The 17,320-nt window shown below is 36.8% G+C and overlaps 1 protein-coding gene across 10 annotated transcripts in view; it reads left to right on the top strand.

The window, feature by feature from the left end:
* Window positions 1-17,320, top strand: part of ADGRL3 (adhesion G protein-coupled receptor L3) — an 857,880-nt gene that overhangs the window by 800,290 nt on the left and 40,270 nt on the right. For 5 of the 10 annotated variants that reach the window (XM_072404919.1, XM_072404923.1, XM_072404921.1 and 2 more), the window contains one exon: window positions 7,830-7,847. The exons of 2 other annotated variants lie outside the window; for them this stretch is intronic. In XM_072404919.1, the coding sequence (XP_072261020.1) occupies window positions 7,830-7,847 (18 nt within the window). Of the gene's footprint in view, window positions 1-7,829; window positions 7,882-17,320 lie in introns of all 10 variants that reach the window. 3 more of the 10 variants (XM_072404928.1, XM_072404924.1, XM_072404925.1) reach the window with 1 other exon arrangement.

The raw sequence follows: 17,320 nt of genomic DNA, 5'->3' as shown, positions 1-17,320 counted from the left end.
ATAGACTTACACACACATTGAAGAATTCGCTAGACAAATTTGAAGACATATGGGAGCCATGGATCTCCTTTAATACTCCATAAATTTTGATCTTGGGGAACCTCTCATAGAACATGGGACCTGAATTCCTCGCTCCAGTACTTCCTCTCTTCCCCCCCTTTTCCCTCCCTTTCCCCCCTCTTCCTGCTGTGTCTTTCCTGGTTTCCTAATGCCATCCCCCTTTTGTCCTTTTGTGTCTTCACCCTTTTATGTTCCATGTTCTATGTTCAGACTTATGGTCCAGATATGGGAAATGCTATGGCAATGTTTACTTCTTTATAACCCACACTTATAACCTTGCTTGGTTTGTAAATTTCAATGTCTACAATTTCATATGCCTTAGACAACTCATCAGGTGGGGTTCATTAACAGGCTCTACCTATAGTGTTGATGGCATAAATGAGGTTATCTGATTCGATGCGTTATTCTCCCATACTCTGGACGCTGTTGGTTCTCTTTATCTTTTGGATATGTCTCATGTTTGTTATGTACTTTTTTGTTGTTCAAAAATCTTAATAAAAATATTGAAATACAAAGTAGGTCCTGGCTTGCCTGTGCTGCTGCGACATTCTGCTTCTGTCGACGGAAGTGATACTGGTTGACTGTTTTCTACTTGTCCAGCTAATAGGTCCACCAGCGAGTAGAAACAAGTGACCACTTTCCGTCATTGGTATCTCCAGCCCAATCAGCATCAACATACCCAACTAGGTCACATTTGCCGGTTGAGGGCAACCTTATTTTGAAATGTATTATACCTTTTGGATAACGTTATGACCCTCTTTACAGCATTACAGCAGTCCATCTGACTTGGCTTAGATACCTTTCTGCATAGAAATCCCACTGCTGCAGCAATATCAGTAGCAATGTAAAGTAGTTTCCCTATAGCCTTTCTGTATTGACAGTTGTCTGGTAGTAAATTACCTTTGTTATTCATTTCCTTTAAGTAATTTGTTTCAATGGGTACGTTAACTGGTTTTGCATCGCCCAATCCGAAGGTTTTAAATACGTCTTGTATTTTGTGACTTTGGTTAAAAAGGTAACTGCCGTCCTGTTCTCTGTCAATTTGTATACCAAGGTAATGTTTTTTTTGTCACCTAGATCTTTCTTTTCAAAGTCCTCATTCGTGGACTGTAATAGTGCAATGTGATCCCCTTCTTGCTCATAGCATACCAGCAGATCGTCCACATATATAAGCACAAAGATCTACCTAATACTCACTTTCTTAGATAATAAGCAGGGGTCAGCCTTACTTCGTTGAAAATCAGACGTCATTGAAAATTGGACGAGGACGTAATTGATTTTCATGTTCCAAGCTCTAGCTGCTTGTTTGAGTCCATAGATCCCTTTCTGGAGTTTGCAGACTAGGCTTGGCTTTTGTGGATTCTCAAATCCTTCTGGTTGTTCCATGTAGATATTCTCTGTTAACTCACTGTGTAAGAAAGCTCTTTTGATGTCAAAATGTTTTATCTGCATTTTCTTTGTGGCTGCTACAGTGAGTAATATCCTAACTGTAGTGTGCATGACTACTGGAGCAAATGTCTCATCATAGTCCTCTCCATGTTTCTAAGAGTATCCTTTGGCTAATAGTCTCACTTGGTATCCCTCAACTGTATTATCAGTGTTGTACTTGATTTTAAAGGTCCACTTACAGCCAATAGCTTTTTTCTCCCTGCTGGTAGTTCTGTGAGCTTCCATTATTGGTTGTTATGCAGAGAATTAATTTCCTCTTCTGCTGCGTTTATCCATTTGTTGGCTTCCTCTTCTGGAAGTTAAGATATGCCATCCCAACATATAGGTTCATATATACAGGCTATATTAGCTTTATATGACAGTCTTTTAGGTGGCTTGCCCTTATTCTCCCTTTTTGAATGCCTCGGTTGAGTGTCTAGGCTTGACTATCTCCTCGTCTGTGGTTTGTAACCCAGTACCAATGTCAATCACTTGTTCTGGGGATGTGCACATTACCCGTTTGGTACCCTTTTCTTCAAGTGAAGTCATCATATCATTACTAATGTTCTCACTGTAGCATATCACCACCTTATCAATCTTTTGATTCAGAATTCAATATCCATTAATATGGAATTCTCACCATATCCAACAAGTATACCTTCCTCTGCTCGATTTTGAAGTTTAGTGCATTTCTCCTTTGGAATGTAGGCAAAGGATTTACACCCCAAAACTCTGATGTGTTTCACACTTGGTTTCTCACCATGCCAGAGTTCATATGGTGTTTTCTTGATGGTTTTGGAGTACAATCTGTTTTGTAGGTAGGTAGCTGTCATTACTGCCTCACCTCAGTATTTTTCAGATAGACCTGAGTCAGTCAGCATACATCTAACCATTTCTGTCAGGGTTCCCTGTGTTGTCAGTACTACTCTGTGCTGTCTGTTGCTTGCTCCTTTCTGCCCCTGTATTCATCTATGAGTCTGATTTTGACAAATTCTAGTGTCAGTTTAGCTTCAGGCCTTGTTTCCAAAGCATTTATCAGTGCACAATATAATTGAGGTAAACTTCTACAAGAATCTTTTACAGAAAATACCTTTGTGAGAGGCCATGAATAGACACTTATTGAGCCTGATTAAATAAAGCTTTCCAAGGGTGGAGAGGATACACTTTCATAGGTGAACCTGGGTGATCCAGCAATATGGCTGATAAGTGGCTGTCCTTTATATCCTCTCTGATTGCCCGGAGCTGCGCCACAACCTCCAGCATTGCATTTATGTGCTCCTGCATGTCCATTCCAGTGCCTAGCCTAATTTTGTACAATTTGCTTAGCTTACTGTTCAGGCTGGATCTTTCATGCAACTTTTGCAATGCATCCCACATGCCCTTAGCAGTGTTGTGGTCCCTAATATTAATAAGCTGGTCATCTTCCACCAACAGACTTATTGTTGCCCTTGCTTGTCTGTTTTTCCTATCCTATATCTGGTTAATTATTATCTGGTCTGTCTGAAATAGTTATTTCCCACAAGTCATTTCTGGATAGCAACATTTCAACTTTAAACTTCCACAGCTGATAATTCTCATTATTCAGTTTAGCCACTGCTAGTTTAGGTTCTGAGCTGCTAGCCTTCTCTGTCTCACTTCCTTGACTGAACACACAGCTGTTGTCTTACTTGTACTTGTAGATCACAGTACCTCTGGAAGACTCCTTGTGTCGGTCTGTTCACTAAGCTGGATTGTGTCTGGGCCCATAACCTGTTTGACGATGTGGTCCTTTACTAATCACATTCAGGAAGCTTCCACACAGCATTTTGTGAGCATACTTTTACTTGTGGTACACCAAAGGATAATACAATAAAAAAATGGTGGAATAAGAAGGAAGAGAAGAAAAACAATAGAGCGACACAGAATAACTGAACACAGTAACAATAATTCTATGCAGTGCCATCTTGTGGTTATTATAGGCATACAGGTAAAGCATAAATGCTGTTGCATCTATTCCAACACCCTGGAGCTAAACATGTTATAAGTGGAGTTCAAATAAGGCTGGGTACACACGTCCAATGGTTCATGCCCGATAATTGGCTGAGGCCCAATATCGGACAATAATCTGGCGTGTTTACAGCGCCCGTCGTTCATCATCCAAACGACGGTCCTGGTGGATCCACAAACAATGGACGACGAGCAATCCTAATGCAAGGGAACGGGGAGAACACGTAGCAGGGTTCCGTCATTCTCCCCCTCCCCTCTCCATAGAGCAGAACAGTGCTGTATGTACAGCACTCATTCATGCATCGTGCAGTCCTTAGTCGTTGGAAAGGATTGTGAAAGATCCTTTCCAACGACAATAATTGCACGTGTGTATGTAGCTGAAATGTTTAGCAGCCACTAGTGCCAGCGCTGTCACAGTGTATGGATGCAAAACAATACTGCTGCCTTGACTACAAAAATATATTGCAGGGACATGTTTTATAGTGGAAGAAGAAAATGTGTATGGGTATATTTAGGCAAAGGCCAGAGATACTCGTAAAGCTGAACCTATACTGTTTCAACAAATCATGCTACTACTCTGGATCCAAGGTCACTGGATAAAGACATTGGGCCTGATTTATTACAGCTCCCAAGACTGGAGAGGATACACTTATCAGTGAACCTGTTTGATCCAAAAAATCTGGAATGGATCTGGTCCAGGACTGAAAACATGCTAACAAATAGCAAATGACTAGGAAATCCATTCCAGGTTTGCTGGATTACCCAGGTTCACCTATGAAAGTGTATCCTCTCCACCTTGGAAAGCTTTATTTAATCAGGCCCAATAAGTGTCTATACATGGCCTCTCACAAAGGTATTTTCTGTAAAAGATTCCTGTAGAAGTGTATTAGAATTTTCTTTCACTTAGTTATATTCTTGGGACAGAAGGTAAAGGAAATTCTCTCTAAATGGACACAAACAAACAATAAACGTTTCAGTAGTTCAATCTCCTGCTCTATACAGAACTAAAAAAAATCATGCCTTCATTTTATGCTAATTCCCTGAGATTACTTGTTGTAGATTAGATTGCTAAATTGTAAATAGAAATATTCAAATTTTCCTTGTTTATGTGAACAGTACCTATAGTGTAATTCAGGGGTTGGCAACCCGCGGCTCTTCAGTCTCCTTGTTGTGGCTCCCTTCAGCTGCCAACGGGAGATCCCCTTCCTCCCGTAGATTTTGCGGAGAAGGGGGATTCCCCTTGCGGTGTTCTATTGAAAAAATCTACCCGTGAAATAAATCTACCAGGGGGTGTGTACAAATGGGCGTGTACAATGAAGTCATCGACAGGAAAGCTGTGTTTGTGTATGAATGCTGCATGTCATGTTCTGCAGCCTTACATCTCTCCCAGTACAAACCCCCATATCTCCTAAACAAAATATGGGGGTCATAATTATAAAAAATAGTGAAAATTAAAAATCAGGGTTGCTGTCTTAAAAGTGTGTCTAGAAGCCTTAAATTAAACATACAAATTATAGACCCCCAGAGCCAGTTACATAACAAGTAGGTGCAAACCCCAAATGTATATCTACCTGTCACAAAACTAGAAATGTCATAGTATACTATCCTGTCCCCTTCCCCATTTTGAACCCCAATGTCTCTGAAACAGGGAGATGTACAAAACCAAAAATGTAGGTGGAAGTGGAGGACACCTCTGACTAACATACCCTACAATTTCATGAGGTGGACACCTGCGGCTAACACCCCCTAAAAGTTTATCATTAGGCCATTGTCCGAACATAAAAAAACTCTGCCCATTAAAAAAATCTATCCTGGTACACATAACTGGAGACATCTAGCACCTGAACCCCAATTTCTCTGGAAAGGGGGGGTAAAGGTGAACAAAATTAGAGCTGCAAGTGGGGGACACGTGGGGCTAACACCCCCTAAAATTTATTTGCTAAGGCATCGTCAGAACATAAAGAACTCTGCCCATCAAAAAAGTCTACCCTGGGATGGTAACAGGATGATACGTTAGAAGCTGGAGGCTTCTAGGGGCATAGTTCAGTGTTTTAATTTATATCAAAGTAGGCCTACACATGCATACTGCACTTCTGTTTGTTATATTCATTGTAACAGGTAAAATTTAAAAAACGATTAAAACTTTTAAAAGTTTGTTATGTTTTGCAGTTCCAGACTACTTTTCTTTAGTGGAAGAGGGGGCAAAATGGCTCTTTTGATAGTAAAGGTTGCCGACTCCTGTTCTAATTCATTATTAAGTATCTATTATGCTGGTCCAGCAATCATGTGTTTTTTTTTTCTTGAATTGGGGAAATGTTTTATTATTGTTTCTGGTATTTAACAAGTACTTTAAATTAAGGAAGATTTACTGCCCAGCAATAAACAATCTGCTCAATAATGATAAAGTATAGACAAGCTTTGCAAATCTGTGAAAGCTTAAAGTGAATGACAATTAAAAACATTACAAACTAGTAAACAGATGACAAAGCTTAGAGCATGTACACTTGCATTCCATGCAGAGGGCGATGTTTTTATGATCATTAAAGCTGTAGGTATGCTTCCTTCTACATTGTGGCAATGTCTAGTAAATAAACTAGTTTCTGAGTCAAAATACACAACAATGTGGGATGCAGGAGGAGTACTTTGCTTCAAAGGAAATAGAGATGGTGATTGGGGGTGGGTAAATGTTAGCTGCTTGATTATATGAAATCATTGTGCTATGTGTATATATGTGTTCAGTTTAATGTCAATAATCCCTAAATTAATTTTATGGGGTCAGTCCACCAAAAGCATTTCAACCACCTGACAATTGTAAGGACTTGTTTAGATCATCTGATTAAGTTTTTGGAGGATGCAACAGGATGTGCTAGAGCATGTAAAAGTGGTTGGCACATCCAAAACTCCAATATGTACACAAAAACAATTATACAGACAGATTTTGCAGTTTGAGTACCCAAAACCTACAAGAAACCAAGTTATCTGCACAGGAAATATGCATAGTTTCATAGTTACATAGTAGGTTAGTTTGAAAAAGGACATAAATCCATCAAGTTCAACCACTAGGGAAAAAGTGAATAGTCAATGTGTTGAAAATTCACTTTGCAAAGCATATCCAATAATGTTCAAGGAAATGTTTAAAAAAAACATAATTGTTGCTTGCACATTATTGAATGTCAACAAAAATTTATCTTATTTACTAAGCAGAGGGAAAACTGCCTTGTAAGGGGCTTTGCTAATATTTACAATATAAGTGAATTAGTGTCTATAATCTATGAAACTAATTAAACCCCTCTGTATCTGTGTATAGTCTATAAATTAACAGATAAATAGGTAAGCATTATTTGCATGCTATATAGGCAGGCTGTGCTCCCTTCATGCTCCTTTATCTGTGTCTGACTTACATTAGGCTGCACTGAATACAATATACTAACTGAAGCTGTATAATAAACAGTCACAATAATTGCATTCATTGATGTGGAAATGACCACTTCCTATGCAGAATTCTGTATATGAAACACAACAATCAAAAAACAAGTAAAAGTAAAAGTCCAATTGAAAAATATTTTAAACTATATTGTACAAAAATAACTCAACAGGTATCTGACAAAAAAATCTTATTTAGTAACTGTCTGTAACAACTAATATAAATACTGCACAAAATATAAAATACATGCTGTTTTTCTTCATATTAACCATATTTTTTTTTTTTTATATTTTTTATCTTTTTTTTTTCTAGATAAATGTTTACCTCCCCACTGAATCTTCAAATATTGGCTAGGTGCTCTATGTTGTTTTGTTCTACTTAATCTATACTTTACATTGTAACGCCACTTCCCTATTTTTTTCATCCTTCATGCCTCAATCTTTCTGCCGTTTCTTCCTGTGTCAACTTTTTCTCCTAATATTCTACTTGCTTTTTTTAATCATTCTAATTTTTTCCCTTTTTATCATATATGCTGTACCTTACAATAAAGGGGCAACATTTTGGTTACAAATAAGATTTTGTTTCAGTTGTCTATGGTTATATCCTCTTGTTTTGTTTATCCTAATGTATTGTTTAATTGTTAAACAGAAACAATGTGTTTATTTGGCAAATTATAAAATTATTAACCCAGACTTTTGATCTTCCTTAATTCATGTCTATAACTGCTACAGCATATAATACAAGTTTTATAGGTAAAATTTTACATTAAACACACAAATATTAACAATTAACAAATGTAGCAAAACATAAGAAATTTTACGTATAGAATATTAAATTAATCTAGGTGCTCTCATGTTTTCATGTTTCAGATGTTGTAGTAAGCTTTACTTATTGGTTTTTTTTCTTTCCTTTTCTTCATGCTGTCGCTTAGAGCCCTACAGAGAGACAAGTATGGGAGTAAAACTAAATATTGCATATCAAATGTAATTCTTTTAGTTTAATTTATCATTTTTATATTAGTAAATACATAATAAGCAACATCATAGAATAAAGTTGTTTTACCTCAGCCCTTGCTGTATTATATGGTGCTTTAAAACATACAAAATTTTGATGTCACTTTTTTTAGTCAAATTTGAAGTATGGATATGCAGCTGCTAGTTTATCTGGCTCATCTAACAAAAAAAGTAGTGCCAAAGCATACAGTAAAAGCTGAATTTAGTACAATAAAATTATTAAATGTTACTGGTTCTGTTGATTGGTTCTTCTCCAGTTTTAATATGAGTAATAAGTCATTGTATATCATATAGTAGTATCACATATTTAATGTATTGGGAATAAGAAAGGAATGGATTTTATTTTATTTTATTAAATAATCCATTTTTTTAAAAGCTGTATTGTATAAAAGCTGTAATGTAATGCAGGTTATGCAAACACAATATCTGGATGTAACACATACCAGTGTCTCTGGTGAGCATTTTATCTGTCTTAGTGAGAAGCCACTTTGTGTGATCAGCTGAAGTAACTGGGGCCCCCATCATGTAAAGTAAAGCAAATGCTTGGATAAGCATTTGCCTATCTTTTTTTAAATTTACTATACACATATAGTAATGAAATATAAGTATAGTGTTTACCAATGTTATTCTGAACTATGCTGGGCATAAATGGTATTCTGATTCCATAAACAATAGATATAATGTTTTTTCTAATAACAAGCAGTATTGTACTTGGTTCAGGAACTTTCCTTGCACTTTTTCTCTGATCATTCTTTTTCATTCCCCCTTGTTTGTTTGCAAGTTTCAAAAAATTTCCATTTACTTTACAAATTTTCTGTATACCTTCAACCTAAAGGTTTTCTTGCTTGCAAATTGCAAGTTACTTGTTTATTTGCAGCATTAAATTAAGAAAGACATAGGTACTTTTCCAACAAAAGCTGCTGTTGACTTGCAAAATAATATATTATGAGGTAGGAGACTGCGCTGACAGTAGTTTTGTATTCCTGCTTTTATGCTATGTTATGCTGCATTTGACATTAATGGCACAATAGCTTAGTGTACTATGTACTTTTTTGTTTTACTAATAACCGTTTCACTGCTGGTACAGTTGTTTATACACATTCTAAAATGAGCATCTTTGGCCTAGTCAATACTTATAAACTCCATTTATTATACATTTTGTGAAAGCAGAGAATCTGTGGAATAAAAATATAGTAGTTGCAAATTTTTGAACTGCAAAAGTTTTGTGCACACAAATATTTTTTGGTACATTTAATCCACAGTTTTTTGGTAGAATATAAACTATTAGATTGCATCAGGGGTGGCTCTGGGGCCTCCATATCTTCAATCTATAAAGATGAGCATCAAAAACAAGAGTATCCAGTGGTAATTATACATTTAGCCCTACAGGGCTTTAAGATATGCCAACCCTTGATAGCAAATATAGGAAATAATGACAGGAGAAGGGTTTTTAGCAAATAATATGAATGTATTATTAAATCCCTCATAACACAATATATGCCTTGGTTTTAGGCTGGATAGCAGTCTTAGTAGCAATGAAAAATTGAATGAAGGCATCCTGGAAGTCTGTCAATCAAGTCAGGGGGAACCTTGGAAGGGATCAGCCTGTCTGATGATGTAGACAGAGGGGGGATGTGGGTGTGGTTCTGACCCTATATCAAAACCCACCCAGTAAATCCCTGTACGGGTCAGTTCTATTTTCCACTTATCAGCAGACTTCACATTAATTAACTATTTACCCTTTACTAAATATTTTATTAATAATCAACCTAACCAAATTATTTTATTTTTATTACAATAGATATTTAACAAAAATATTTAACAACAGATCGTACATTTGTAATACTATGCATGATATGTCAACATAAAGCAATTCCAACTACCTTCTCTTTATTAGTTCATATAACTATAGCACTCATTACAATTTAATTTTTCAATTTAAATATATCTCACTATACACTCAAAACTCCACATTTAATAACCAAGTATTATTACAGTTTTCATAAATACCTGAGATCTATACCATTACATGAATATTTGTTATCACTGCTAATATTCATTTTGTTGTTTTTTCTTCTCTAAAGTTGATTTCATCAGATACTGTATATTGATTTTTGTGTACTTACTATGTCCTGTACTTATATGATATATTTACAATGTACCTAGATACTGTCAAGTAAATATGTGTAACTCCGCTATACGTACAGTACCCCGAAGAAGCCCAAGTCGGGCGAAACGCGTCGAGTATACTACCGTCATGCTTGCCACAAGTATTTGTACCAATTTGCTATCTTTTATGAGATGATGATTGTCTAGTTCTCTTTGAGCCTGATTACCTATATCCTTTGTTTTTTTCCCATTGCTAGTATGATTGCTATTCAGCCGAGAACCAAGGCATATATTGTATTATGAAGGATTTAATAATACATTCATATTATTTGCCAAAAACCCTTCTCTTTCTCTGTCATTATTTCCTATGAAGATTAGCAGCTTTACAGCCACCTTGATCACTACTGAATTAAATTCAGAAGGCTATTGATAGATTTAAAATTAAATTCTTGCTGTTGTGTGCTATATATCATTAGAAGCAGAAGGAATACATTTATGCATTCACACTAGTGTGTTGCAGTAACATATGACTTTACTAAACATTACCGTAATGCCAATTAACATATTTGTACATGGTGCAAATTTTATTCAATGGCATCCCAATACCCATTTATCATAAGTGTCTATTCAGACTTATGTGTGGTGTGCTGCAGCAAGCTTGGTACAGGAGACAAAAAAAATGAAAAAAAAAATGGTAATGAATTGATGTCCGTAAACACAGAACATATTTCACAGTATTTCCAAGAACTGGAGTGCAATGTGTGGCATTTTAAAATGAAACTAAGATTTAGATTCTGGTATAAAACATTGCATACTTAACTATTTAAATGTTTCTTTTTTGTGCTTTATTTTAACAAGAACCTAGATGTAATGCATCTCTAAAACTTGTCCCTGGTTGTTCTGAGATACCCAAAAACTTTTTAAATCCTAATTAATTACATTTATTTAGAATTCTATTGGCACCTTGTTCTTGACAAAGGATTGCTTTCTTTAAACGAGTTTTATAGATCCATTATGCTTTTTTAGGGAAAGAGGGGACAAGTGATGATATTTGGAAGCCCCTTTTTATATAAACAACCTAACCCCTGCATGAGCAGGGGAATTCTCAGTGAAATATTGACCCAAGAGGATGGTAAAACCAAATATAAAGGTGAGAGGGGACCCCCCAAAACTAGCACTAAAAATACTGAGACCAGAAGGAAATAATAAGATAGATGGAATACATATTCACAAACCGAGTGAAAAGTGATTTAAAACTTTCATCCAAATGACAGAACACATTTTTATACACAATTCTCCCAAATGTTTCCACCCCAAACCATGAATACATATGAGAGTCTAGAATAGTAAAACAAATAAAAACAAAAAAAAAATCTCTGATCTGTAGAAAAATAAAACAGAATAAACAAACAAACAGTGCAAATATATAAAAAATCTCCATACACTGTTGTAAATGTTTGTTTCTTGAATATATTCACAACTTTTTACAGTATGTGTAAGGATAAACTGGAGAAAAAACAAACATTACATATATGCAATAAATAAAAAGGTTACAAACTTTGAAAAAATGATACGTGCATACAACAGTTGTGTTCAGAGTCAAACCATGTGTACAATAAGTAATGTATGAACAAGTCAGATCCTTGTTAACCTTATCAAATGTAAAGGAAACTGAAAACCAATTACAACCAAAAATTAATTACAGGTATTGTATTAAAGTATTTCCCAGCAACACAGTCTCAGCAATTGCAGATGCCACACCCCGAATCATGTAACAAAGTCAATAAAAACACATAAAAGTCAATAATTAGTGGAACTATCATGGCATCATTTATTTACACTTAATCAATTAAAATTACAATAATTTTTTAAACAACCACATACAAATACATTTTTTAAATCTATGAACATGGCTCAGTTGTTACACAATTGTGCTTCCATATCGGAATTTCACACAACTGTGCTCGACTTGTTGCACAGATCCCCAGGAGCCAACTGAGATCTTTAAACATATGTAATACATATATAAAAGAAAACAACAAATTCAATCATTGGAAGAATACATTTTCAAAGACTATAAATTCAAAGGTCATTCAAACAGCACCACACTAATCAATAACCCTCAAGATTTGGCAATGGGGCATCCGAGTGGGGAAGCGGTAATCACAGTGAGTAGACCCAAATAAGGTATCTATATTTGACATATATTTCATAGACAGTAATTTTCACAGGCAGGAAAACAACATCATCCATCTAATTCCTATAGCACAAACTTCTAATTTTTTATTTTAAAAAAAATAATTTTTCAAAGTTTCACAAAAAAAGAAAAACAATTCTACTATGAAGTGTGAGCTGTGGTAAACAAATGATTTTTACCAACTTCAATTCTTTTTTATAGAAAGCAATTGGCCACAGGAAAAGCTGAACTGTCACACTGACAAGATAGTGCCAATTTGCCTACCCCAAGATATATTAGAAGATATTATTATATTGGTTTGTTCTCTTGGGGTAGATTTAACACACCACCAATACACAACTGACACAGTAGATAAGTAAAGTAAAAAAGGAGTGTTAATTCTGACCTTCATAATGAGTGCCAACTCCCAAATATTTGACAATTAAAAAAAATGCGGAGACAACAAGGGGGTTTGACTGGCAAGTAGTTTATTAGAAATTCAATAAACATGTTAAGTGCATGAATGGCTTTGATCACAAATGATCACTTAAATAGGTAGTCCATCCCTTGTTAACAATCAGTGACATCAGACTTTGTACTATACAAAGATATACCTCAAAGGTGTAGTCCCTGGAAGTCCCACCTTCAAATAAAGGCTAGAATTAGGACTTCTATGCTAGACATATTAATCCTCTGGTTACATATCACATAATTCCCCTACATTAGGGAATACAGTTTAACACAGGAAACAAACGTTGGGTCGCCTGTCCTAATGCGTTTTACCTACATGGCTTCCTTGGGGAAGAGTAAGACTGATAATAGAGCTTGTAGACAGATAAAAAAATGAGTATGTTAAGAGGAAAACACTATACACATAGTTCTAAATGGCATTTACCATGGCATTCTGATATAATAGTATAATGATATAATACTATAAAAGTGTATAAAGTATATTGTTAACCATACAAAACAAAAAGGGTACTAGAATAGCATCTATAGTATCAAGTAAGTTGTGAAGGTAAAGGAGAGGAGAAATTATGTGTAAATGTTATATAAAAAGGGTTTGCCTTACACCACTGTCGCCAGATGGATTCAAAGTGAAAGTAATAAAGAGGGCAAAGCCTAAACATACAAATGCAGGCCTTTGAGATTAAATTTAAGGTAGGTAATTTAAGGTATTCCTAAATAAAGAATAGAAAGAGGATAAGGATCAAAAAATTGTATCTAATAACTAGGTATGTTACTTGTCTAAATGTGAAAAGATAGAAATGATCTTAAATGATATAGAAAATACAGAAAGAGAAGAGGAAAGCAAATGGATGTGTATACCATATTTACCATGAGGATTGTTGGTTATGAAAACAGCTGGATGTGGGCTTGTGGATGCATGTATGTGGATAAGCATGTTTAAAAGAAAAAAGGGAAGGGGAGGTAGATAAGAAAGGGAGGGAAGGGAAGAAAACAGATAATTAATTAGATGGCAAAAAGAGGGAGATAATGAATAATTAAAAGTGTTTGATTCTATTATATCATGAGAGTAGGGTACATTATGAAAAAAGAAAACTGTAGGTATGTGACATTCTTTTTTTCTTTTATTTTTCACACCTTAAAATTTGCTATTTAATTTTCTTCATTCTTAATATTAGTAAATAATTTTGGCATTGAATGTCAGCTCTGTGTCATAGTTCTATTCCACAACCTAAGTTAGTATTGTCCTACAGAAGTGAAATATAGCCCTATTTTACCAGTATTGAATTAGAAATAAATTCAGACAACCTTTAGGTCTGAGCATACATGTGGATACAAACAAAGTACAAGCAAGACATAAATATTTATACTATTATTATTATACTCTTTGTATAGTAGTAAAGTCTGATGTCCCTGTTTGTTAGCAAGGGATGGACTACTTATTATTTACTTATTATTACTTGGACCTGATTTATTAAAGCTCTCCAGGACTGGTAACAATAGACTACCATCCTGCACCTGGGTGATCCAGAAAACCTGGAATAGATGCCCACTGGGGAGTCTAGAGGAATTTCTACTTCATTGAAGCAGTTTAAAGATGAATTGGTACAAATAAAAAAAAAGGTAATAAAAATGTGCAAAACTTTCCTAAGCGACCTGAAACAAAGAAGCTGTTCCTTTAGGTAAAGGCTTATTAACCCCCCTATCGTTCTAATTCTGTCAGTTTTTTGATGCAAAAAGTGATCCTATTTTTTTTTGCATAGGAATGTTTGGTTATATTGTGGGCCTGTAATTATTAGGTTTAACTCCTGTGTATAATAATTATATTTATTTATTATAATATAAATTATAATATAATAAATAATTATAAATCATAAATATAAAAATTAATGAAATATTAGACCACAACAATGTAAATTATCAAAAAAAATGTTATATAAATAAATATTTTATCAAAAATTTCTCACTGAATATTTCCAAAAGGTGCAATATTAATAATGCATTCTTGTATGTGCTGCCTTTTTCTGGGTTGGTTGGATGAAGTGAGGACCAGTCAGGTGTTCTGGGTTGACAACGGTGGAAGCACGATCTTCAGGTCTTATTATAGCCACTGATGGTGTTTGGTGGTCTTTGACTATGGATTCGGAAACTTGCAAAATTAAGTCTAAATGATTCACAGGCCTCTGACTATTTTTTCTGTACAGAATGTAGGCATTCCATAGGCACTGCTTAACAGGATGCCTGAAGATTTTTTTGTAGTACTTCCTTTGCTTTTTCCTCATTGCTGGGTAGAATGTCATATCTTGGTCAGCACTGTCAACACCTCCCATGGTGTTATTGTAGTCAGTCACCACCTGTGGCTTCATCACTTCTTTCTCACGTTTTCTGTGTAACAGAACGTTGGAGTACATGGACAGTACTTATCGGGCACACATCTTTCTTGTCACGCCATCTCAGGGCCATCATCTTGCCTTCCTGCCAGGCAACATTTTCTCCTGTCTTCAGCTTCCCTTTTGCAAATATGGATGGCAGGTTGCACCAGTTAGCCCTAACAGTTCCATAGGCATCTGTTCTGTGTTGCAGAAGGAATTTTTTTAAAGCTCAGGAGATGTGTAGAAATCGTCAGTTGTGACACAATAGCCCTGATCTAGCAATGGCTCAATGAGGGATAGCACTGAAGATGTTGCCAATCCATAATGGTGTATCTGGGGTTGAACTGTGCCCCTTATCTAGTGTACAGTACTGTATTCCAAATGTAGTCAGATGAGGATTCACACAGTATATACGTTTTTACGCCAAATCGTGCCCTCTTTGACGCAAAGAACTGCACCCAGCTGAGCCTCCCCTTGTAAGCCATTGGACTTTCGTCAATGCTGACATCTCTTTCTGGCACATAGTTTTGCTGGAAATTTTGTAGAATCATCTGAGACACTTCCCAAATTTTCTTCAGTTTTGGTGCAGGATGGGTAGTCTCATCAAATTCTTCATTGTTTGCAAAGTGCAGGTACTTCAGGTAGGAGGGAAAAGCGGTATTCTGGCATGACTGATCCAAAGAATGAAGTGGCAAGCATTTTATTCTTGGACCAGTACCACTTCTGCATTGGTTTGCCCACAACTACCTGCAGGATCACCAAGCCCAAAAACAGCCAAACATCTTCCTTGGTCACAGGTTCCCACTTTCTGCTTCTTGCAAACCTCAGGTAGAGATAAGCGAATTTCTTAAAAATTCGATTCGGCTGAATTTTCCGAAAAGATTTGTTCCAATCCGAATTTATTTGCGGCGAATCGCGTTAAAAAACGCCTATTTCTGGCCTGCAGAGAGCTTTGTAGAACACAGTAGAACACTGTGCCTTGCAGTAACATGCATAGGGAGCATGCTGTGGTAGTGAAATAATACTGTGAGTCAGTATGACATGCAGATGACAGGCAACGCTATTAGAATCACTGCACACTTCACCTATTTGGGCAGTCACGGGGCCAAACTGACTCAAGTATCAACTCAGCCTTACAGTTCCATGTTAGCGTCAAGAAGAAGAGCACTCCTTTTACACCCTTGTCAGCTGATTCCACAAAGATGTCTTCAGAACCTGTTCTATTAACCGATTATACAAGTAGAGCCCCCCCGACAGAGTGGGGAGGGTGTCAGCACTAAGTTTGTGTTGACGTCACTGATTATTTTGCCCTTCCTCTGATCCATCAGAACAATAACCCACAAAAAACGGATCCTTTCTGTGGACCATCTGCCTTCACTCGGTCAGCATTTGCTCAATAGTCCATCAGTATTGCTAATGCCAAAAAAAACAGGAGTGGATCCAAAACAGGGATGACACGTGAATAGAATATTTGCATGTCTTCTGTGTTTTGTACCCACTCCTGCTTTTGGCTACCAAATCATAAGCCAATTCTAATGGGACCATACAGGCTTTACAGCTGCTACACAGACAGGATTTGTTGTGCGTCTCTTTTTTCCTTCCTTCTGACAGGCCAGGAGAAGGGTCAAATAAATAGTGATGCCATCCAGACCAAAAAGGCAAAATGGTGGCCCAGTCGTGGAGTGGGGAGGGTGGGAGAACAGCTTGAGAAGTCCACAGAGTGGCACAATGACATAGTGGTGAAGTGGAAGCAGCTTGACAAAACCACAAAGTGGCCCACTGACAGAGTCTGGAGGTGTCAGCAGCATCAGGAGGCCACAGAATAGCACAATGACAGTGTGGAGGTGGCAGCAGCATCAGGAGGCCACAGACTGGGACAATGACAGAGTCTGGAGGTGACGGCAGCAGCAGCATCACGAGGAGGCCACAGAGTGGCACAATGACAGAGTCTGGAGTTGGCCACAGCATGAGTATGCCACAGAGTGGCACAATGACAGAGTCCGGAGGTGGCGGCAGCATCAGGAGGCCACAGAGTGGCACAATGACATAGTGTGGAGGTTGGCGGCAGCATCAGGAGATCACAGAGTGGCACAGTGACAGAGTGTGGAGTTGGCGTCAGCAGCAGCATCAGGCGGAGACCAGAGTGGCACAATGGCACAGAGTGTGGAGGTGGCAGCAGCATCTGTCAACCACAGAGTGGCACAATGACAGAGTGTGGAAGTGGTGGCAGCATGAGTAGGCCACAGAGTAGTACAATGGCAGAGTCTGGAGGTGGCGGCAGCAT

This window comes from Pyxicephalus adspersus, chromosome 3 (assembly GCF_032062135.1).
Source record: "Pyxicephalus adspersus chromosome 3, UCB_Pads_2.0, whole genome shotgun sequence".
Taxonomy (NCBI): Eukaryota; Metazoa; Chordata; class Amphibia; order Anura; family Pyxicephalidae; genus Pyxicephalus; species Pyxicephalus adspersus.
Note: the sequence above shows the minus strand (reverse complement) of the source record. Positions and strands in the feature narration are given on the sequence as shown.